This window comes from Parambassis ranga, chromosome 13 (assembly GCF_900634625.1).
Source record: "Parambassis ranga chromosome 13, fParRan2.1, whole genome shotgun sequence".
Lineage (NCBI taxonomy): Eukaryota > Metazoa > Chordata > Actinopteri > Ambassidae > Parambassis > Parambassis ranga.
Genome location: NC_041033.1, coordinates 12,590,036 through 12,613,072, shown reverse-complemented (window position 1 = coordinate 12,613,072; position 23,037 = coordinate 12,590,036). Strand labels below are relative to the sequence as shown.

The 23,037-nt window shown below is 41.5% G+C and overlaps 5 protein-coding genes, 1 long non-coding RNA gene and 1 other non-coding gene across 10 annotated transcripts; 4 read left to right on the top strand and 3 right to left on the bottom strand.

The window, feature by feature from the left end:
• Nucleotides 1–1,276: 1,276 nt before the first annotated feature.
• Nucleotides 1,277–3,628, top strand: LOC114444340 (protein FAM98B). 2 transcript variants are annotated; one of them, XM_028418806.1, is made up of 8 exons: nt 1,277–1,432; nt 1,644–1,750; nt 1,874–1,999; nt 2,113–2,366; nt 2,455–2,535; nt 2,618–2,734; nt 2,902–3,048; nt 3,142–3,628. In XM_028418806.1, exons 1-8 carry the CDS (start codon nt 1,389–1,391, stop codon nt 3,307–3,309), a joined length of 1,044 nt encoding a protein of 347 aa, XP_028274607.1. In that variant the 5' UTR covers nt 1,277–1,388; the 3' UTR covers nt 3,310–3,628. The 2 variants fall into 2 exon arrangements, with proteins under 2 accessions (XP_028274607.1, XP_028274608.1); XM_028418807.1 differs by lacking the exon at nt 2,618–2,734.
• Nucleotides 3,629–4,165: 537 nt separating this feature from the next.
• Nucleotides 4,166–5,767, top strand: chchd2 (coiled-coil-helix-coiled-coil-helix domain containing 2). 2 transcript variants are annotated; one of them, XM_028418809.1, is made up of 4 exons: nt 4,166–4,356; nt 4,783–5,038; nt 5,233–5,383; nt 5,487–5,767. In XM_028418809.1, the coding sequence occupies exons 1-4, from the start codon at nt 4,307–4,309 to the stop codon at nt 5,492–5,494; spliced, it is 465 nt and encodes a 154-aa protein (XP_028274610.1). In that variant the 5' UTR covers nt 4,166–4,306; the 3' UTR covers nt 5,495–5,767. The 2 variants fall into 2 exon arrangements, with proteins under 2 accessions (XP_028274610.1, XP_028274609.1); XM_028418808.1 differs by having other exon boundaries at nt 4,168–4,356; nt 4,780–5,038.
• A 278-nt stretch (nt 5,768–6,045) lies between these two features.
• Nucleotides 6,046–10,539, top strand: LOC114444338 (phosphorylase b kinase gamma catalytic chain, skeletal muscle/heart isoform-like). Of its 2 annotated transcripts, none has more exons than XM_028418805.1 (10): nt 6,046–6,322; nt 6,841–6,961; nt 7,602–7,780; nt 7,941–7,995; nt 8,070–8,135; nt 8,210–8,373; nt 8,965–9,055; nt 9,174–9,327; nt 9,406–9,531; nt 9,630–10,539. In XM_028418805.1, the coding sequence occupies exons 2-10, from the start codon at nt 6,909–6,911 to the stop codon at nt 9,894–9,896; spliced, it is 1,155 nt and encodes a 384-aa protein (XP_028274606.1). In that variant the 5' UTR covers nt 6,046–6,322; nt 6,841–6,908; the 3' UTR covers nt 9,897–10,539. The 2 variants fall into 2 exon arrangements, with proteins under 2 accessions (XP_028274606.1, XP_028274605.1); XM_028418804.1 differs by having other exon boundaries at nt 6,048–6,311; nt 6,843–6,961.
• A 62-nt stretch (nt 10,540–10,601) lies between these two features.
• On the bottom strand, nt 10,602–11,680 carry LOC114444342 (uncharacterized). The gene is made up of 3 exons (XR_003671548.1): nt 11,387–11,680; nt 10,955–11,002; nt 10,602–10,712 (listed from the first exon to the last, which is right to left on the bottom strand). It is a non-coding gene; the product is annotated as an uncharacterized LOC114444342 (long non-coding RNA).
• Nucleotides 10,775–10,911, bottom strand: LOC114445561 (small nucleolar RNA SNORA15). The gene has a single exon (XR_003671670.1). It is a non-coding gene; the product is annotated as a small nucleolar RNA SNORA15 (small nucleolar RNA).
• Nucleotides 11,681–12,882: 1,202 nt separating the features above from the next.
• On the top strand, nt 12,883–16,263 carry psph (phosphoserine phosphatase). Its single transcript, XM_028419884.1, has 6 exons — nt 12,883–13,319; nt 14,089–14,232; nt 14,336–14,470; nt 15,333–15,478; nt 15,619–15,767; nt 15,865–16,263. The coding sequence occupies exons 2-6, from the start codon at nt 14,093–14,095 to the stop codon at nt 15,973–15,975; spliced, it is 681 nt and encodes a 226-aa protein (XP_028275685.1). The 5' UTR covers nt 12,883–13,319; nt 14,089–14,092; the 3' UTR covers nt 15,976–16,263.
• Nucleotides 16,264–16,354: 91 nt separating this feature from the next.
• LOC114445408 (protein NipSnap homolog 2-like) lies at nt 16,355–22,732 on the bottom strand. Its single transcript, XM_028420454.1, has 10 exons — nt 22,599–22,732; nt 21,959–22,098; nt 21,837–21,882; nt 21,477–21,571; nt 21,233–21,303; nt 20,999–21,139; nt 19,260–19,291; nt 18,165–18,259; nt 17,449–17,532; nt 16,355–17,323 (listed from the first exon to the last, which is right to left on the bottom strand). Exons 1-10 carry the CDS (start codon nt 22,688–22,690, stop codon nt 17,259–17,261), a joined length of 861 nt encoding a protein of 286 aa, XP_028276255.1. The 5' UTR covers nt 22,691–22,732; the 3' UTR covers nt 16,355–17,258.
• Nucleotides 22,733–23,037: the final 305 nt, after the last annotated feature.

Sequence of the window (23,037 nt, the reverse complement as noted above, 5' to 3'; positions counted from 1 at the left end):
AATGTAAATTTCCCTGAAAATGTTTCACTCTCTCCACATGCGTGTTTTAGAGTATTGTGTGTGTAAAACTATATATTCACTGTGCATTGCATATAGAAGCTGTAGCTGGCCCATTTTGTTTTCACCCATTGAAGTAGGTGTAGTTGATCGTCCGTTAGCAGCAATCACCCTTTGACAGTGAATGAGTCTCTCTGCTTGGTTTTTGACTGCCACAGAAAGGAGGGGGTGTGCCTGCATTGTCTAGACGCTTACCAGAGGTCGGAGGTCAGCTTCCACAAGGTTTCGTGGAGCAAGGGAGGGCAGTGTCAGGGGAATAAAAGACAAAGCATCCTGACGCATGGCAAGGCTTTTGTAGTCAGGGAGGCCACAGCTTCTGTACATATGGCAGCGGGGACCAAGCTGAACGTAGCAGCACTGTATGTCAAGACTCAGTACGCCTCACTGCCATTGTCTCCATTGTTCCTGCTCAGTTTACAGGCTGTACCGTAGGTGTGACGCCGTGTCTCGCACACTGCCGGGACACATGTGCTTGACAACAAGTTCTGACAAAGCTGATAAAGAAAATGTGTGTCGGTGTGTGCATAGAATCAGGTGTGAGAGGAATGAGCCTTACCTCACACAAACGATATCAGCCAGTTATTACAGCAAAGATGACACCTTCTAGAAGCAGAGCGATGGTCCCACTTAACTTGACAGTTTTCAGCTGCAACAGCAGGAAGGAAAAGAGGAAATGAGTTAAGGCTGTCCATGCAGAACTGACATCCATATAAGTTGATATTTTTATATTAAATAATCCCTGATAACAGTAACTCTTTATATAACACTCAATGACCTCAAAATGATTTTGGGATTAATGTTCCCAAGTAGTATTGTTTTTTTAAGTTAATATCACAAAGATCTAGTGACACCTGCTGGACAAAAAATGTAACATCCTCTGATTCACGTAACTGATTTTATTCCTCTTCTGGTTGTTCAGATCATATTAACGTGGCCAAATGAGTCAAGAATCAACCAGTTTAAAAATATCTTTAATTCTTAATATTCTATTTATATTATATATATATTATATTACATTAATGTAAAATAGCAGTTGTTTTGATACATTTACCGGTATATAAAAATCAAATCAAAATTTTTGATTATTTCGGTGTATATTGAATATCATATAACTATTCTGATGTCGTTTCATGTTATCGATCACTGTTGAATCATTTCCGGTATGACGTTATTTGCAGACGCACTCCGACCAGCAGGTGGCGCTGTGCGTCCTGTCACAAACGTTGTAAAGAGAGGAAGCACAATTTGTAAACACGCTTGAACTTCGAATAGCTGTATGAAGCAGACTGACAATAAACTGATGTTAGATCGTCGATTACCAGGACGAATCAATGGAGAGGAGCGTGGGGACGATTGCAGCTATTAAAGCTTTGGGGTAAATAGCTTTTAATTTGCTTTGCCTATTGCTGCGTTATCGCCTGATATGTCTATTGTTATGGGAATCCGTTTGAAGCTGATTGTTTTGTTAACTTGCTGGCTGTGGTTTCTTTGCACTTTGTCCCCAGCCTGTAGTTAAATATTCTTCCAGTGTAGCACGACACCTGCCCGCCAGGCTTGCTCACCTGTTGCCTTCACTTCCTGCTCAGGTACCCGGGCGGTTCCTGCCTCACACGGTGCAGATGTGATGAGCTTCCCTGTCCGCTGCTCAGCTGGCTGTCTGCACAGCTCAGGGCTCTCTGTCCGGAGTTGCAAGGTAGTTACAAAGAAGGCAAAGCCGTGCTCAGGTTTATGTTTAATAAACGGTTAAATTCCGAATTTTAGGTGGTCAGATTATATTCTATACGTGTTAAAAATGCCTTGCCTTTGCTTATCTTAGATTCTAACAGAACAGATGACATCTTGCTCATGGGAGAGCTGAGAAATTTACTTTCCAACATGTTCTCTCCTCTGGCATCACTGACCTCTGAGTTACTGGAGCCAGCCATCCTAAACAAAGTCACTGGTGAGAGATGAGGCAGAAGCTGCGGGAGAAAGAACAGATGATTTGTACATTTACTGCATGTAAATGCGTTTAAACTAATTGTGTGTTGTCCTAAAAAATATACAATCTTACAGAGTTCCTTGTATCAGAATTGCAAGCAGCTCACATAAACAAGCATAAAGAAATACATCCTGAAGAGCAGACCACAGCACAAGAGACTGAAAAAGAGCAGCGAGTGGAAGATGGCAGCCATGACACTGCATATTTTTGTCAGGAATATGAAGATGATGATGAAAGAAGGAAGGCAGAGATGCAGGCAGAATGGATTTTACTGTTGCGTGCACTCGACATGGATGCCTCCTCTCAGTTTGCAAATGTGTTGAGTGAGGTAAGAGTGATTATACAAAGAGACCCTGTTGTGTATAAATCATAAATAATAATGAATTCTAACCACAACACATGTTGATTTAATGCAGGTTAAGTCAAGACTTGCTCAGCTCCCAAGTGGAGGCATGACAGATCCTCTTCTAAACACCAGCCTCAGCTCAGAGCAGTGGGTGAGTTGCCATTAGTTCATTATCAGATATAACTTTAATGCAGGTATTTGAATCTTTGTTTTACTTCCTGTTGCTGTTGTAGATGCAAATAAAAAAGATAAACCAAGTCCTATCAGAGGATTATCAATGTCGAAGACAAATGATGATCAAACGCTTTCAGGTTACGCTTCAGTCATTTGCATGGGGAGAAAAACAAAAGGTAGGCCTGTTGCATCACTGCACCTGTTTGAAGACACTCAATATAACAAACATTTGAACATTATCTCTATCTGCCTTCAGTGCTATCATGCAGCAATTAATGTGACACAGAAAAGACAAGTTATGATAAAGACAAACATCCCGGGTGACTCAGTCTTTCATCTACAGGAGCGCAGTGCAGTTCTGGCCTCAGTGCCTTCTCTTTCTTCATTTCTCGGCTCCTCTCGAGTGTCTCCATCTCTTCTGCTTGCTGCCAGGGAGGATCAGTCCTTCATTGATCCCATTAAGGCTGGAACCAGCACCCCCGTTTACAAGGTAGAACTGCAAACATGTGTGTGCTTATGAATGAAGTGGCCTTTGACTTCAACACCAAACATATAGGTTCTGAATTTTCTTTGGTCTCACTAGACTTTGATGGGCAGTGTCCCAGACAGAGGAGGACGGCCGGGGGAAATTGAGCCACCTATGCCAGCATGGGGAGAGCGCAGAGCCAAAGGAAACAGATGGGGACAAGGAGGTGGACAACATAGTCGGCATAAAGGTTCAGACAAGAAGAAGAAAGGGAAAAAAGAGTAACATTAATACTTTTTGGCTTTACTGCTTAAATAAATAGGTGGGTTTTTTTCTTTTTAAAATCTTTGATTGAAAATACTAATGTGGAAGGTGATATGATTTTATAGTAATACATCTGTATAATTTGTAGTTATAGAAAATGCATATATCTTTGTAAATTAATTCAAAAAAGCATATTGTTGCTATAATGTACTGGTGTATGACCAGAGTTTGGGGACTTTATTTTATTACTTTTTTGTGAAATGAAAGAAGATATATAAAGACGATTATTTATTATGTTGGCTTTCCACAGGTTTGTTCAAGAATAAATCTGGTAACCACATGTGTGTTGTTTTGTGCAATTTTGAGAATGGCTTTGTGTTTAGAATTTAGCCTAGTAGAAACTGTTGAAGTACTGAATAATATTCAGCTCAGAGAGGAGAACAGAAAACAGATGAAATCATTTATATTATTCTGCATATAAATTTATGAACTGAATGGGTTGCAGTTAATCAGCCTAACACTGTGGAGTGAGAGCTGTAAACAAATGAAATGGAACAGTACAGCTACCTGGAATAGAGTAGAACATAAAAAAGCAGTAGTGTATATATATATATATATATATTACTACTGCTATACTACTGCTTAAATACTATATATATATATAATTAAAGGAAGAACTAAAGAAAGAACTTTTAATGTTGAATTATACCTGTATACCTATATAATTAGTACACCACTCACTAAATATATGAATTTATTATAAAGTCATGTATTTTGTTAACAACGGTATTTAAATAATAGTGGGCTAGAAAAGTAACTGTGTCATTGTCACAGATAAGTTACACAACGCGTGTTGTCGCCAACACACCGGAAGTTGTCAGGGAGACAAATGATGTAACACATGGAAAGTTCCGGATTAGCCGAAGGTCGGAGATATAACTGAGCGGTGGAGTCGCAGTTGCTTAGCGTTGCATCTGTTTCAAGCAAACAAACTAATAAACGTAATAAATAGTTAAACATGCCGAGAGGAAGCAGAAGCCGGACATCCAGGATGCCCCCTCCAGCCAGGTAATATTTGTTTTTAATGGCGTTAGTTAAAAGGGGTTGAAACGTAGAGAAGATGTGTACTAGCATACATGCTAACATTATGGTATCAGATGTCTTTGAATGCTACGAGCGAACTCAGATTATTATTTTGTAGTTTAAATATCTCACTGTTTACGATGTGTTTTTGGTTTTTAAATAATTGACAAACCCATTAAAGGGCTCTGTGTAAATATGTGTGACGATGTTAACAGCGTATGTCTGACCACACATTATACATGTGTAATTCCAGTAGATACTGGACTGCAGGCAGCAAAGAGCAGTTTCTCTTTAATCTGGAACTAAGCCTTTAATTTTAAACGAGATAACATTTTAGTACGTCAGGTATTTCTATTTTATGTAGTGTTTATTTGTTTGAACATTGTATATTAAACTTTCTATTCACAGCAGGGCACCTCCATCACCACCACCCATGGCCAGAGCTGCACCCCCTCCCTCACACGCACCAGCTCCAATGCAGGCCCCTCCGTCTGCTGTGGGTGCCCCAGCCGCAGCTCCAAGGCAGCCAGGTATGTTTGCCCAGATGGCAACTACAGCTGCTGGGGTGGCAGTGGGGTCTGCCGTGGGCCACACCATTGGCCACGCCATGACCGGAGGCTTCAGCGGAGGACACTCAGAGCCAGCCAAGCCTGACGTCACATATCAGGTAAATTGAAGTTTAGCCAGCCACAGGACTAGAATAGTATCAGGGTAGATTAGTGAGTCTGGTACCTGGTAGACAGGTCACCAGTAGGAGTAGTTTGTTGAGTGTGATTGAATATTTATTTTATTTATAAAGTTGAGATTGCATAACCATGTAAATAAATGAATATTTTTCTACTTCTTCCTTGTGCCTGTCAGGAGCCATACCAGGCTCAGCCTGTGTACCAGCAGCAGCAGCAGGCCTGCTCCTATGAGTTCAAACAGTTCATCGAGTGTGCTCAAAACCAGAGTGACCTGAAACTCTGTGAGGGCTTCAGCGAGGTTCTCAAACAGTGCAAATTCGCTAATGGTGAGTGGAAATCGTTCATATTGATTTACAAAAGCCAGTTGATCCTTGTTATTCAAAATGATGAAAAGTCTGGACTCTAAACTTTTTCTCTCTCTCTCCACAGGTCTGTGATAAGATAGAGACAAAAAGCTTCAGAGAAATTCCAGACAATAGAGAGTGTAATTCACCTAAGACCAGTCAATAAACATGCTTTATTAAGTTGATTAACATCAGGCAACATTCATTTCTCAGGAGAGTTTGTAATCATAGTTATATAAATAATGTTTATATATTTTGCTGTCATGTTTTGGAGTTGATTTCAGATTTGTCTGTGTCTTTCATTAGTGCTTTCAATTTCAAGTTTTTCTTTCATATAGCACAATAAAGTATAAAACCACCAGTTTCCATCTTCTGAAGATGTCCGCTGTTTGCTTGTAACAAGTTTAAATAAAGCACTTGGACCATAAACACTGTGCTGTGATTTATTTCTCTGCGTCCTCAGACAGAACACTCGTACATTGAACCATTTCTATTTTTATCTGCGGTTTCTTTAATTAGATTTTAAGAGCTACAAAGCGGGGGGGTACCACCAGCACCTGTCGTGTCGCTCCGGCCCCAGAGCAGACCCACAAAGTGAGCCCCCCCATCATGTGAAGTAATGTGGTGCATCTAAATGCGTAGTCGTGGGTATAGCTGCGGGGTTTCATTTCACGGATTCGGTTTTTGTACGGACACACGGTGTGCTGCTGCTGCGGCTGCTGTGGAAGCAACTATTTATTTTTGGCGTCTGACATTAGAGCTCACCCTTCGCAACATGGCAGGAGCCCCGCAGAACCGCGGCAGCAGCGGCGCCTGACTGAGCGGAGCTCTTTGTCCTCTGAACAGTGTGTGAGCAGACTGAGCACAGAAGAATAATGGATACTTTTTTTAACAAGCACTGACGGACACGGTGAGTGGCTGAGCTGTGTTTTTAATTTAAATGTCATAATAGATTTCGTAAAGGTCAAACAGGCAGTTAATAAGACGGAGTTCTACTTCATACACGGCTGACATTCAGTGTAGCACATAGCGCATTAGACCTCATAACATTCTATGGAAGCCAATTCCTGCCAAAAGTTTATAACACAGTGCTTTGTCATACTGATCAAAATCATACATATGTTACGCGTGACTCTCGATGGCTGTCAAATAACTCTTTTAGTCTTCTGTAAGGACTTTGTATACCATAATATTTCATGATAATACAAATATTGTCTCCAATATGTTTAATTAAACATCATAGTTATTAGAAACTATAGCATTATTTTTGACACACTGTGTTCCATACCCACTGGAGCCGACCCAACATAATGCTGTTGATACAGACTGAGTTTTACGTTTATTACCAGTCATCACTTTTGACTGTGCACAAGCTTAAGTGAAAGTATTTTTAATATGCTCAGACTCAAAGCATGGCTGTGTTGTTGTTTTCTGTCCATAGCCTGTTGTGAGCTGTAAGACAGGAGCAGTTTTTGTACCAAGGGTGGTGAAGTAGCAGTGCTCCATCATGACCAAAGAGGAGTTCTATGACAAGTATGAGCCCAAGGAGATTCTAGGAAGGTATGTGGTACATAAATGCACACCTGCAGAGACCCTGAAACCCACCTTACCTTCAGCTACACAACACAGTAATACATTTGAATTTGAACAGCTGTTATTCTTGGTACAAAACAAGCTGGAGGGTTTCCCTGAAGTTTCCCAGAAGACCCTAAGAAATGTGCAAAGCCAGAGCCTGCTCATTGTCATTCCCCAGCAGCTGTCAGGCGGTGGTGCTGTTACGTAAGCTGCAGTGTCCGAGGAGGCAGCATTCATTAACTTTGGCTTGTTTTGGACAAAAGACTGGCCGCCACGCTGATGGATTACGTAATTTCACTCTACATGCAGGTTAAGAGGTCACCGGATGTGGACAAAATGTTGCCCTGTTAGAATTCTCTACACGACTCAATCAGCTCTACAAACCAGGGGAGGGGAGTCAGTTTAGTTTCTGCCATTAGAGCTTTACTGTCTGAAACTCCAGTGTCTAATGACTTCATGTTTCATGTGTTTTACTGAACATAGATAAAATCTGTAGGTTTATCCGCCTGACAGGTACATTCAGAGTCATCTCACAAACACATTGTCTTCATGTGCAGCTGTCCACACACATACCAGCTGACAAATGTGTTGATAGGGAGCTTGATGTATATTTTCTGTCCCTCAGGGGAGTGAGCAGTGTGGTGCGTCGATGTGTGGACAAGCGGACGTCTCAGGAGTATGCGGTAAAAATCATCGACATCACTCCCTCTGACAAGATGACATCACAGGAGATCGAGGAGATCAGAGAGGCCACAGTGAAGGAGATCGACATCCTCAAGAAAGTCTGTGGACAGGACAACATCAGTAAGCACATTCCTTCCACGGCTTTATTGGAAACACTTTTGACAAGGGGACAAGGACAGATCAATGATGTTTAGCATCTAACCTCATCTTAATTCACTTATTGACTGAATTCCTGTGAAGTGCTCTTCGTGTCTTGATTACAAGTCTCTCTCCTCTCCAGTACAGCTCAAAGACTGCTATGAGTCCAAAGCCTTCTTCTTCCTGGTTTTTGATCTGTGAGTGTTTAACACTGGTTTTAATCCTAACAGCTCAATCCAGCAGCTCAAACATTCGCTTGGGTTTCTCACAGGATGAAGAGGGGTGAACTTTTTGACTACCTCACAGAGAAAGTCACTCTGAGTGAGAAGGAAACCAGGTCTGTGAGCAGGTCATTGACTTTAGTTGAAACTATTTCGTGAAAAAGTAATAGTTTGCTGTGTTGGTTTTTAGGAAGATCATGCGCGCTCTGCTGGAAGTTGTCCAGTTTCTTCACAATCAGGAAATTGTCCACCGAGACCTGAAGCCTGAGAACATCCTGTTAGATGATGACATGAACATCAGACTCACAGACTTTGGCTTCGCCGTGCAAATCCAGCCAGGACAGAGACTCAAAGGTGAGTGACTGCATGCAGCACTTCATAAGTTTAAGGTGACACAGTGACCTCTTCATGGTCCAAAGGGCAATGAAGTGTCCCACACTATTAAACAGCCTATGGGCACTTTTTAGGACACCAGCTGTCAGTGGTCTGTCCAGAATATGATTCTGGTTACACAACATATGTCCTGCTCTTACAAAGGTTAAGAAACTGGACACTCTGATCTATTTGCTGCAGTCGCAGACACTCGCTGTACACTGACCTTTCAAACACACTTGCTCAGAAAGCATCAGGTCTGCAGGGAACGACAGCTCAAGTGTCTGATGAACTGCATGTAATACATAATATTATGTGAGAGATCCACTTCAGCAAAATCTGCAGAAAAAAAACACTTTGTCGTTTTTCAAACTGTAAAGTAGGGGCTTTTTAACCAGTCCTTGCTACAAGCCACTTTTTTCCTTTTTAACAGCTCCTTGGTAATAGCCAGGTCAAGTCAAAGCTAACATGGAGTCTACTTCTCAGCTACTGTGCAGCAACACACAGGAGCGTCATGTTTTTCGGTTTGTTAATGTGTGTTATTAAATGATTGTTGTGATGTGTGTAATGCAGAGGTATGTGGAACTCCAGTGTATCTTGCTCCTGAGATCATAGAGTGCTCCATGGACGCTGGGCATGCAGGGTATGGCACAGCTGTGGACATGTGAGTACACACAGAACAGTGGCAAGTCGTTTGAATACAATCGACATGTATAAACTCACAGGCAGTTACAAGATAAAGATCAGGAAACAGAAGTTTGTCTTGTGGCTCATGTTTGCAGGTGGAGTTCAGGTGTCATCATGTACACGCTGCTTGCAGGCTCTCCACCTTTCTGGCACAGGAAACAGATGCTGATGCTACGCATGATCTTAGCGGGTAGCTACGACTACTCATCTCCTGAGTGGGAGGACCGCTCAGATACTGTTAAAGATTTGGTAAGCACATGTTCTCAATTCACATCACATAAACTGTAATTATATTAGCACTAATAAAAGGTTTTGTAACTTCCTCAGATCTCTCGGATGTTGGTGGTGGATCCAAAGCAGCGCATCACAGTAACAGATGCTCTCAACCACTCGTTCTTTTCACAGTATAAGGTGGATGAAGTACGACAGTTCAGCCCGTATAGGCGGTTTAAGGTGAGCAATACCAGATTTTAAGAAAACATCTAGCAATGTAATTAAAAAAACTGTTTAAGTACTGTACAAACTGTACCTCTCTTTATCTTCCACTACAGGTCATCTGCATGACTGTGCTCGCTACGATGCGAATCTATTGCAACTACCGGCGTGCCAAGCCAGTCACCAAGGAAGTGATCGAGAGTGACCCATACGCCGTCAAACCCATCCGTAAGCTCATTGACGCCTGTGCATTCAAGATCTATGGCCACTGGGTGAAGAAGGGCCAAACACAGAACAGGGCAGCACTGTTTGAGAACACTCCCAAAGCCATCCTGCTGTCCATAGTCGCAGAAGCAGATGAGCCGGGCCAACACATCAGTTAACAAAGACTTCGAAATCTGACTAGCTGGTGCTTGTGTGGAGGCTCCGTCCTCCTTTCTCACTGAAACAAACTATTATGACAAAACAGACTACTACCAGAGGTTTATTGGTCTTTATATGGACTGCTCATGTCTACTGAAGGGAGACATTGGTTGTTTTAGTGGGACTGACTCACCTCAAGAAATGTCAAAGAAGACATAAACAATACCAAGATGTGACTGATCAGTGCTTTTGTCCTATTTGTAGATAATGACAGAGTGAATGGCAAAATGTCTTTGAATCCATTCTCACCTCTGCATCTTCTGTAAATGCATTAGTGGGCTGCAGCTTTACTATCAGAGAGCTTTTCTTTAAATTTGTAGAAAAAAATTGGGATATAAATCAAAACGTAACTTTACAGTAAATACACAAGGTTTTACTGTGCTATGTGAACAGACTCCAAGTGTGGTTCAAGAGTATATTACCCTTTTATAATATGTCAGAAGAACTGTGAAGCATTGGCTGTAATGCTTGTAAAATGACTTAGTTTAGCCGACTAGGATGTAAAACAGTGAAATAGCATGGATTTGAGCTGTGTGGCTATTTAATCATTTATGTACAGATGTTAAAAATTAATGTATTTATTAAAGCACTAACTGAAACATAGGGTTTTTTTAAGTGTCATTTTAAAACATTTTACAATACATAAATTAAATACACAACACCACTTATTATTCACATGTTTATTTATTTAAAGGATTCACATTTCTTAGTGAAAAAACAAAACAAAAAAGTTACCAGTAGTGAAGTCTTCCTCATGGTCCTGTGTTGGATTAAACCTACAGGATGTAGCAGAGCGGAATACAATCAATACAACAACATCAAATGTAAGAAGGTGCATCAGTGTACTCATTCCTATGCAGCTGGATGAAGCTGAGAGAAGCACTCCTCCAGTTATTGAGCATAAATGAGACGAGACTTTTGCATGGTGTCTGACTGTACACAGCACAGAGCAGCTGGGACAGAATTCGGCCATGCCTCACAAACACGTGGTATGGACGGTGAAAGTGTGCCAACGTACCATCCTCAGGCCTTTCTGCACAGTCGGAGGTTGATCACAACAATGACGCTGGAACAAAAACATAAAACAGGTTGAGATTAAATAACTAGTGATTAGAATTAGTGATACTATATGCTCACAGAAATGAAGGAATTAGTTTCCAAAAGACAGCAGAATTCACTGTATTCACTTTCATTGAAGTATGAGGCACATGAAAAGCAATGTGGCCCTTCTGTTCAATTAAGAGTGTTAAAACATTTTTTATTTTTTATTTATCATGGTGTCTGTCTGTACTGTGTCCATGTTAACACAGAATTCCGCCATTGATTCAGTACAATACGAACTGTACCCCTGTCGATTCCACGTAAAACTGGTTATTTAATAGTACTGAAACTTCTAAACAGTATAAATATGAATGTATGTACTGGTTGCCCGGCAGATTGACTTACTCACCTGCGTATAAAAATGATAAAACGTGTCAAATGTCCGGCTGTATTCCATCTGCACCACATGGTTTCCACGCGCTCCTCCACAGTAGCTGTCTGAACTAAACGCTACCTGCCTGACGGCTGTTTGAAAATGACCTGCAATGATCTACAGCTTCACATGTTTCCACTGCTGATACTTTAACGTGGACAATTTTAAGTATTACTTATTACTCAAAATAACCAAAAACAGCTCTCCGCTGTCTGATTCTACATACTGCTGCCTTTAGCCTCTTCAGCATGGTGCAGTTAGCATAACTCTTCCTCGTCTTTTTATGTGCGCTTCAGTAGCTTTAACGCAGCCACATGGGCATTTTCGCCAACTGCTGGAAGGGAGGGGAACTGCAAGACCAACAAAACCAATATTTTCATGAAGGTTGTCACCACCATCTCTCTATATTGTGTTACTGTTACTGTCACTGAAATGCACTTTATATCGTTCACCCTTTAAAGCATATAATCATGCATTTTGCAGTTAATTTAAAGGTAAACTTGGTTTGATTTGTTTTGTTTTTTGAGGGATTCATTGACAAATTAAGTGACTTCTCTGAGCTGTTAGGCATTATTACTCTACACCCTGATGACCCAGGACTGTGTGGCCAAGCACCGTTCCAATCCCATCCTATAGTTTGCAGATGATACCACCATCTTGGGTCTCATCTCCCACTCATCCCACTCACTGCTTACAGAGATGAGGGTCGTGCCCTGGAAACATAGTGTGAGGACAATAACCTCTCTCAACGTCTGCAAAACCAAGGTGATGGTCACTGAATTCAGGAAATGTAAGGGAAGAGGTCACGCCCCCTTTTCATTGTGGGATCAAAAGTGGAGAGGGTTGCTTGATTCAAACTTCTAGCTGTGCACATCAGTGAGGACCTCTGTTGGGCCACTCACACTGCTGCAGTAGCAAAGACTTTTGATTTGAACTGAGCACCTCTGTCCTCTGCACATTCTAAAGGGACATCATAAAGAGTGCCCTGGCAGGCTCCATCACCACCTGGTCCAGCAGCTGCTCTGCTGCAGCCTGCAAGTCGCTCAGATGAGTGGAGAAGACAGCAGAGACCCCACACACACCAGCCACAGACTCTTTTCACTGCTGCCGTCTGGTAGACGCTAACCGAGCTTCTGCACTCAGACCATCAGACTCAAAAACAGCTTCTTCCCCTCAGGCTCAGACTACTTAACCAGTAGTTCTATTGCACAGCACCATTTACACATTGTCATACTCATTTGCACATGTGCATATATATATATATATTGTCACTTGCGTTGTACAGTATTTTCATGGTGCAATATTTTTGATGATATTTGGATAATTTATTTTGTTTTCCTTGTTTTTATTAGTACTTCAGATTACTTGGAGTTGCCTGCCTGCATTGTTTTAAACATTTCATTGCTCAGATGACCCCGCTGTCAATACTGTGCGTAGGACAAGTAAACCTCTTTGGATCTTTGTTTGCATTCAGTATGTCGTACTTGAGCACGTCTTTCTTTGTTTCTGGTCATCTTGCATGTTACATCTGTGTGTGGGTGTGTTTGAAGCGGTTTGACAGGTTAGACTCTTTGGTGTTTGTGATGGTTGTTATCATTCTGGGGTAATTTTCCATCTCTCCTTTTATTGTTTGTTTGTGTCTGAATGTTATTGTTGATTGATTGATATTGTTGATGGGTTTGTTACTTTGTGGTCTTGCTGTTTCTTTCCAATGTCAATAGAGCACATTTATTTTACACCTCTGATGTCGTCATGGAACCGGGCCAGCGGGTAGTGGGCGGTCCCTCGTCGGCTTCTCTCTGATTGGTCCGCCGCTCAGCGTTACTCTTCCTCATCGCTGAACCCCCGTCGCGAGCGGTCGGTCAGTGCAGAAGCTGCTGCTGGTGCTGTATCGCCGCTGCCATCCCCGGTAAGTACATGTTGTACATTTTGTGTGTTTGTCTTGACGAGGCATGAAGTTACAGTCCGTGTGGTCCCCCACTCTGCCTGCTCAGATGAAGCACTGCAGCGGACACTCCGCGGTCGGTTGTTCGATAAAGCCATAACAGTTTAGTGTCAGTCGCTTGCAACGGTGGCCTTCTGCACCTTATTATCATCATTAGTGGTTTGGCTGGAGGACACCGTCTGTTGTGTGTTTTACCGGCCGGCCTCTCTTCTCGGTAGTCCTGCTGCGGGGTGACGCAACACAGGCGGAGGATGTCTATGCGGGCGGCCTCTCTTATGGTTTGTGTAGGCACTAACTTATGTAACACGTTTTTTGGCACACGGCACCGACAGAGACAAGTGTTTATTTGAGATGAGCTCCAACGATGCAGAAACGCTCGCACATAGGTATTCCAGTGAATAGATGAGTTTGCTGCTCCACTGGATAAAAGACATGCACTGTACACTGGGGTTATTAGTGGAGTCAGACAGCTGCAGGGCACTAACAGCACAACCAGCCTACATCAGCTGCCTGACAACTTTAGCATGAAATGTACAGCATGCTTATTTTATTATTTTCTTTAAAAGCATAATGCACATTAATTAACATGAGATTTCCTCCTATCATGTAAATGTGCCATATTTAGCTTTACAGGCTAATCTGCAGCCCCCTGACAGGTTAGGGTTAACTCCATACAGCGCATGAGCGAGTACAGTCAGGAAGTAAAATATTGTAAATCCTTCTCTTCCCTCAGCACAATGACGACTCTTTCACAGACCAAGGAGCTCTTCAGGAGAGCAGACGCTGTCTGTTTCGATGTGGACAGCACAGTCATTAAAGAAGAAGGCATTGATGAACTTGCCAAATTCTGTGGAGTTGGGGATGCAGTCACTGAAATGTATGTGGATCTGCATCATATTTAGAAAAAACAAACACATAAATCTCTCAACATATTTTTAATACCAGATTTGTTCCGAGCATGAAGTCTCTCTGTGTTTCAGGACTCGTAAAGCTATGGGCGGCTCGATGACATTTAAAAGGGCCCTGACTGAGCGTCTTTCCATCATCCGCTGTTCCAGAGAACAAGTAAACAAACTGATAACAGACCACCCTCCTCAGCTGACTCCAGGCATCAGGTGAGTGTGTGAGGACTTTGCTAACTTAAGTCATTTAAGTGGACCTTGTATTCCTCTCCATACAGAAATACTGCTAAGCAGAGCGTAGAGAACAGTGCCAGTAAAGCCTGTACAAAGACAGCACTCCTCCTATCCTTGGATTGTTTTTTAAATAAAGTTTTTGTCTCTTGAAATGTGTGAAGACTCAAGAGAATTTTGAAAATTGACACAAATTTGGACTTTACTGTGAAATGAAAGCTAAACATAATGTTAACTGAGGTAGTTTGCATCTTTAGCTATCACAGTGCACAGCTGCAGATAACAACATCCAAGTCAGCTCCCCTTGAATGACTAAAGACTGAAGACATTGTTTGGTTTTTGTCTCTCTGCCAGTAATGCCTTTCAGTCAGGTCCTGGTTTAATGGGGGTGAAATTGCCATAAAGTGTGACTGGCAAGTTTAATATGGGAGCAACATGGTGCTTGGAGGATGCTAAGCTGACAGCATAGCCTGAAGGGCCACAAGTCTTTGACTGTGTTCTGATGTTATTTAAAGAATCAGAGTTGGGACATATCACATAGTTAGTAGTGGACACAGGCTAAGATAAAGTGCCTGATGTAACAGTGACTTTGTGTTTGTACCAAGTACTTTGGTATCAGTACAGAGGAACTCATGTCAATAAGATTACAGGCCATGCTGACTAAGTGACCTGAGTCTTCATGTCAACTCTTATATGAGGGACACACCACACCATGTGTGCCATGTTAAACTCACAGGCAGGATAGATATTTCTGATGACAAAACTTTTAAGTGCATTGAATGTCACTAACTTAAACCTTTACCTTCCAGTTTAATTGTGCTGATGAATGTTACTTTTTGTACAGGGAGCTTGTGGACCGCCTGCACGAGCGCAACATAAAGGTGTTCCTCATTTCAGGAGGCTTCCGCTGCATTGTTGAACATGTGGCCACTCAGCTAAACATTCCTCTGCACCATGTCTATGCCAACAGGCTCAAGTTCTACTTCAATGGTAAGGCACCATCTGCCCTGTCTCTGACACAGTGCAGCATAACTTTAAGAAAATAAAAGAATCTGGGATGAGCCCTAATGACATTTGAGCTACTGCGTTTGCTTGTCAGTTTGAAAGTTAAATATTATTTTGAATTCCAGGAGAGTACGCTGGATTTGACGAGAGTCAGCCCACGGCTGAGAGCGGTGGAAAAGGAAAAGTCATCAGCATGCTGAAGGAACAGCATGGCTTCAAAACTGTGGTGATGGTCGGAGATGGAGCTACGGATCTAGAGGCATGTCCTCCTGCTGTAAGTTCACGCCGTGTCTTTTCCTTATTAAAACTCTAACCCTAACCTTTTAGAGCTACAGTGTGACTAAAGTGTGTGTGTGTGTTTCGCTCTCAAGAGTGCCTTCATTGGATTTGGCGGGAACGTCGTCAGGCCGCAGGTCAAGGAGAGGTGTTCGTGGTACGTGACCAGTTTTGGGGAGCTACTAAAAGAGCTGGAAAAGATTTAAAGATACTGAAAAAATGTTAAATTATTAACATTTTATATTTGTGCCTAAGGGAGTGCCACTGATGGTTTTTATCCAGTGCACAGTTTTCCTTAGACTCCGATAGATTTTTATAATGCACGTTGTTTACACTAGTGAGACCAATTTTACCTTAATAGGGATGTTGCCCTGTTGATTTTTATACTAGAACACACTAAAAATATAAGCAAACACTGTCTTTGTGGAGGTTGAGAAGACTTTAGTGTTTTTAAACTTTATATCTAAGCTAATACAACTCCTGCATATTCATGTGCAATGAGTAACACAAGTGTTTTAAATGTGTGTTCTGTACACGACTTCTGTCATGTGACGAAAATTAAAGATGAGAATATGCTCTCAAAAGTGTTGTTGAACATCTTTAATCTGTGTTGGCCTCCTCACCACACTCCTATTACAGTAATTATTAGTTCTTACAATAAAACCTCTACGTGTTAAAGCAGCAGGAGTGTCTGCTTCACTCAGTCAGTCAGTCACCAACAGGTCAGTAACACCTGCTTATCTTCATATACAACTGATATGCCCCAATAAAATATGTTGGATGAAAAACCGATTTTAAAACCAGGCATGCTGTCTTCACAAAAGAAAAAAAAGAAGAAGTGGAAGCCATAGTTACAAACACAGCACCAATAAACATTTACATTACCATGACAGGGAGTCAGGAGAAGCAACTGACAGAGTGGCTGGGTTATAGTCATCAAATATAAAATATCTGCATTTTACAGTGTCTCTTGTTTGGTGACGGAAATACAGCTTTTATCATTATACACAGGTTATGTTACTTCTGTGGCGTAGCTTGGTGCCACATTTCTCAGCACACTTAAAACAGACTATGTATCCTAAATTTACATTAAATAAATTGCTCACTGCACTGAGCATCAGCAGTACTTCATTTTTCTTCCCACCACACAGCTTCTTTCCCCCAAGTAAACCTTGGTTCTAAATTTGATTAACTCTCATTTGATGTGGCACGTGCTGTAGGACTTAACAACCATCAGGAGATTTAAATAGACTTCTTACTCCAGAACCAGAAATAAAAAGTTGTGCATTGTCAAGTGTTCTGAGTACCGTTCAGTAACTATTTTAATCATGGACTAAATACAGGTATCATTGCCTTCTCTGAAGTATTAAAGCAAAGACATAAAGAAGAGAGAAGGGACTTTGTTTGGCAGCCACCTGACAGCCAGGTGACATCATGATGGTGATGCTGTAGATGGGTGTAACATTTCAGCCTCCAGCTTCTCATTAACTCACTGCAGTGGGGAAGCCTTCGTTGGGATCATAATCCTAGAATCCATGTGCTGAATGAGAGGGACTGGAAGAGAGAGTGAAAAAAAGGTTTGATGCACCCTTAGAGTTTAAAGATCTCAAGTCAATCAAGCTCTACAAGTCACTGAAAAAGCTCCTTATACTGGAGATAGACTGACTTATGTTCCTCACCTGTGTAATATACAACCTCATCCCAGCCCTCCTGCTGCCAGGCACCATTTCTTGTATCCTCTCTGGACTGAAGGTCTTTGTAAGCTGCAACCAAAAAATCAAATTACAATACTGATTCAAAGTATTATCTTATCTTATCTTATCTTATCTTAGAACATTATCTTCTGGGATTCTGTAATGATTTTCAACATGTTGGATTTTACACAAATTCTTCCCAAACCACAGCTCTACTTAAATATCATCACATGAAGATGTAACAATGTAGTGACAACTTATAAAAGGTAACCAAAATCAAAAGTGGTTGAGTTGTATATTTGAGGCAATATGGATCAAAGCTAGTATAAGATTTTTTGTTTACATCTGATAAGTTTCCAATAATAATAATTAATAGCCCCTCCTTTATTTAACTAAACTAACCAACTATTGAGGGAAAAATCTAATCAGCTGAGGCCATGAGCGAGAATGAACCAGAACAAGCTTAAGGCTGGAAATCAATGCAATGGACAGAAGAGCTAATTTGGCAGTGCTATCCCTCTCAGCAATACAGCACATCACTACAGTCAACCTAGTTCACGTTACAGTATAGTCCCTTATCATGTATCGTGGTTTTATTATTGTGTGGCAACAAATGTATTATTTTGTCCAAAAACAATTCAAACTGGCTTTGTGTGCAGTTTTCAGCACCATTATAATTATGTGACAGTGTTTAACTGTACCCCAGAGGTGATGAACCATGTAGAGGTTACCGATCTGTGAGAAAAACCCTCCCACAGCTTCTCTGTTGTGCTGGCGGTATCCAATGGCTCTGGCCCTGTAAACAAAAGAAACTTTAGTCACTGCACAGGCCATAAAAGCCCATACACACACACCAGATACATTTGACCAGTCTTCAAAGGAAGACATCAACATGATTTCTAAATGTATCCTGGATTTGGTCTGTTAAAATAAACTAGACGACAACTATGCTGCATGATTTCCAACAATAAGATGTGACGCCATGACGTGTGTGTGTATGTTTATGTATCTTAAAAATGGCTAAGCCTTTGTGAAATTATGTTTTCTCCCAAAACAAGCATGTATGTGTTCAAATCATAATCACTGTCTGGATACATTTTCAAGGGTTTTCAACTCAAACATCTCTTTAAACATCTTATTCATCTTCACAAATTATATTTAAATTGTTTTGAATAGCTTTGCTAGCCGGTTTGTTAAAGTGTGATACACAGTGTTTTTTGTTGTAAAGACATGTTATTGTGAGCAGAAATGCCTGCATAAGGACAGAAAACTGGAGTTTGGAGCTGTGAACTTTTCAGGGTGATTATTTTCCCTTCTCTGAACATACATGCTCTTTTAGGACGAAAAGCCAGTACATATTATTCAAGGATATTCAAGAAAGACAATTTACTTTAGAAGCATCTTTCTTAGCCAGAAACACGGACTTAGTAAAAATAATGGTTAGACAGACCAACACAATGATATCTATATGGAAATCCGAGGTGTGCGCAGAAAGATCGCAGCGTTTTAATCCATCATAATCTCCACCTGCTGATAAATACTGATCTGTTGGCTCCATCAGTCCAGCTGCAGATTGTTCCAGGCTCACATTACTTGTCTATTATGTCCACACATTTATAGTGCACACACTATTCCACTTAAATTTGAGAGTCTTGGCTTGAGGGCGTGACAGTACAGCTCCAAGATAGAACGTCTCTGTGGAATAGCTCTTATTAATGACAGTGTGATGAGGGAGGCTTCGTGTAGTGCAACTGTTCTGTAACTACAGTGAATGAAATGAATCCAGCCTGCCTTACCAGTAATTACCCCACTCGATCATGGTTCCTGGCTGCAGGAAAGAAAACACAGTGCTTTATTATAACAAAAGACAACTGAGGACTTGACTTCTTCTTCCAGAGCAAACATATTAACACAAATAAATGGCCAAAATGTAACACAGGTATTTTGTCATTGTGAAGATAAGCTGCAATAACAACAAACCCTGAAGGCTTTTTCCATCATTTTCTACAGCTTAAGACAACAAACGCCCTGCTGTTTCTAAGATATAATCTCAGCTTGGAATCAAGGGTAATACGTAGCTGGCTTTTATCACATGTCACAGGGTATTAGGGCTGGGTATTGTGAAGGATGCCACACATGATACATACCTTGATACAGTGCAGTATGCTACAGTTTACATAAACATAAGCACATGGCTACTTAATATGCGTGAAGTTCCTCATCATCAAATGAGACATGTTTATACATTCAGGCACACCTGGTAAAGGGTTCATGGTCACAGCTACTAGGTCTATACCTTGTTTTTTATTACATAAACTGAACAGCTTTGTGTTATTTATCTTATTTACACGATGCATGTAATTTCTGTCTGGTCACACGTTTACAACTCTCCTCTGCTGTCTGTCGCACACACTGACTGAGCTTAGCTGCCAGACCAAGACAAAACACAACACAACACAACTTCTTTGACATTTCAATCGTTCACTTGCATCGTTTAAGATGCACGCTGCACTGGCCAGGGAAGCTACACCACCTCCTAATGGCTGGTGGGAGTATCGATATAAGGGGCTGGTATATCAATTTTATTGTTTAACAAAAACATTGATATATATCTAAATATTGATTGTTTTGCACAGCCCTACAGGGTATGCTGATCCAGAGACAGTTTGGCCAGTCAGATTAGAAAAACAGACATTATCTGTGGTTTAGTTTTAAGCATTATGCAGGAGTGTTTAATCATTGACCAAGTATTAGTGCTGCTTCAGTGGAGTGCAGTCCAGTAGCACAAATGGTGACTAGTTATACTAATCAAGAGACACGGGACTGTCACACACGTGGGGGCAGATGTAATTTAGATATTATAAAAACAAAGCATCTGATACGGAGATAATCTCTTTAAATAGGAAAACGTGAGCTCCAGTATCAATAAGTGGAAGAGTAATGCTGTCCCTTTCTGCAACAGTTGTTGTACTGTTCAACACCAAAGCCCACAGCTTCTCAGCCACGTCATTTATAATCAAATTCTAGCACAAATTCAAACACAAGCATGCTGCAGATCTGCTTACACACCATCACACACACCGTCAGGGGTTTCAGACTTAGACAGGCACTTTTGTTAGCATGTAAAGTTTGTGTAAAGTGGTTTTAGCTTTAGTAGCAATGTGAACTACCATGGGCCAGATGTTTTAAAGAGGCCATTAGTCAGTTTCTTTGAAAAGCAAACAGGCGTACTGACAGAGAGGCGAACTGCCTGCACAGGATGAGAAGCAAAACACATTTTAGCCACATTAAACAAGTGTGTGCTGCATGGAGAATGCTTTCACTGTTTTGCCAGAGAAAGGAAACTGTGTTGCTTTCTTTAAGGCAAAAACAGTCATTTTCCTATCATTGACACAGACACTGCTGGCATATTGTTGTGTGATGGTGGAGGATAATGTTACATTCATTTTTATGACACACAAACATCACAGAATAACACTAACAAACAGAACACTGGCATTGTCTATCTATCACTCATGCTACTCATGTGACTCACCCTGAGCTGGTAGGACCTGAGCTCATAGATGTTGGGCCCCTCTCGGGGTACAGGCTCATTCCAGAAACTGAATTCCAGGAGAAGCTGGTTCCTGCGCGACAACAGCATCTTACCCCGCTCCTTCCTGTATGCTGTGAACTCCTGACAGCGAACAGACACCAATCAATAAGCTTTACTGTGACTTTAAAATGCATACTGCATTATGATCCTGCTGACTAGTAGATTGATGTTTACCTTGTTCTGCCTGAGCTTGTTCATCACCTCTGTTAGAGCTGGATATCCTCCTCTGTAACGCCACAGATGAACTACAAAAACATTAAACTATGACTAGCACATCACTTCAACTATATTCAGAATTAGATAACATCCATACAAACCAAACTGGTCTGTACTGCATTCCTCATTATAACACTGGTATATTAATCGTGTAGCTCACAGGCCTGCAGTTGTCTGTGAGTGATGATATTAATAACCCTACCAGCCTGGTCTTGTTCTCCATACCAGGTATTCCAGGTTCCCACCAGCTCACAGGGGTAGTACTTATCAGCATGGATGGAGGGCAAAACTTCCTCACTGTGATCAATGAGAAACAAAATTTAGGTTAGGTAACACCATGACATGTTCCTGGTCATGTGTCTTCTGTCTTGTGTTGCAAGTCCCAATTTAGTTTCTCACTACAAGTACACGACCTCCAGTCATCTTAGGTATGAGCAAGGCTGGTGTGTGAAGGACTGAAGTCATGCCAGCCCTGTCACTCACCTCACAGGAATAGACTGTTCTGCATTATTTAAACAGAGCACATACAGTCAGTTGTGCTACTATACGTTTTAGCACTCACCAAAGTTTATTGTATGCATCCAGGCACTCCGGCTTCACATTGTGGACTGAAAGGAGAATGTGTGCTCATTAGTATGTTAGGATACACCCTCCAGTACTGCTGATATTCTTAATGCAACTTACACTGAATTTTGTAGAGGTTGCTTTCCTCATTTTTGGTCAGTAAATTGGAGTGTGCGTCTTTTCTGGGGTCAACCTTCCTCACAAACAACGACTTGAACCAGCTGGCCTCTCTGTTTCTGCAGCTGGATGTTGTAAACCCCCTGCAAGCACAGATGGATGGAAATCCTGTTTACCCCCCTTCACAGCAGATTAGACAAACACGTTTAGAGTCTTTTATGGCTTTTGCTGATAACATGTCAGCGCCACTGATGCACATATAACACACACAAACACACTAATAATGATATGCAGCCTCTCTCACCTGCGTCCCGTTTGTTAAACATAAACAGATTTATCACATCCTGCAGTGTATCAAATTGACCTTGAGCTTATGAGATGCTCACGAAGAAAAGATGACAGAAACCTGCATTCACTCGCTCTGAACAACAAACACGCGTGATGTTAAATATTTCCTAATCAATAATCATAAAGCTGCAGCTTCTGTGATAAGTCAAGGCGGAAGGCCACTGAGGACTGGCTAGCAGTTAACGGGGCTAGCTTGCCCACGCTCATTGTAGCCACAGCAAATAAAGGAAAATTAAAGTCAGGAGGAGACGCCACACACATGACCAGTGGACATGCACACTGACAACCGCCTCACCTGCCCCAGACCGTGAGCTGTCCAGTCGTGTGGGCCCCACTTTTGGCCCAAACCAAGCCACCACGGACTCTCTGAAGGACTCCAGTCGCCATCTTCAACTGTGTCAAAGCAGAGCGGAGCGGAGGCTGTTACCGCATCTGACCACCAGGTGGCGGCGGAGCTCCGCTGCTACACATATTGCTTTTAGAACAAGAAGAAGAACAACCAGCATATCAGGCTGCAAAGACATATCAACGTGTTTCACACTGACATTTAGCAGGATATTCAACAGTGGAATAAAGATGTTATTAAAACAACTAATAGACAATACAATTTATAACTAATCTGTCTTTATATAATTTTGTTTTATTGCATCGTATCATTTAAAATCTACTATTTGAAATCTACTATATGATAATCACTGCGTTGTTAAAAATTGTTTTCCAGAGACAGGATTAGT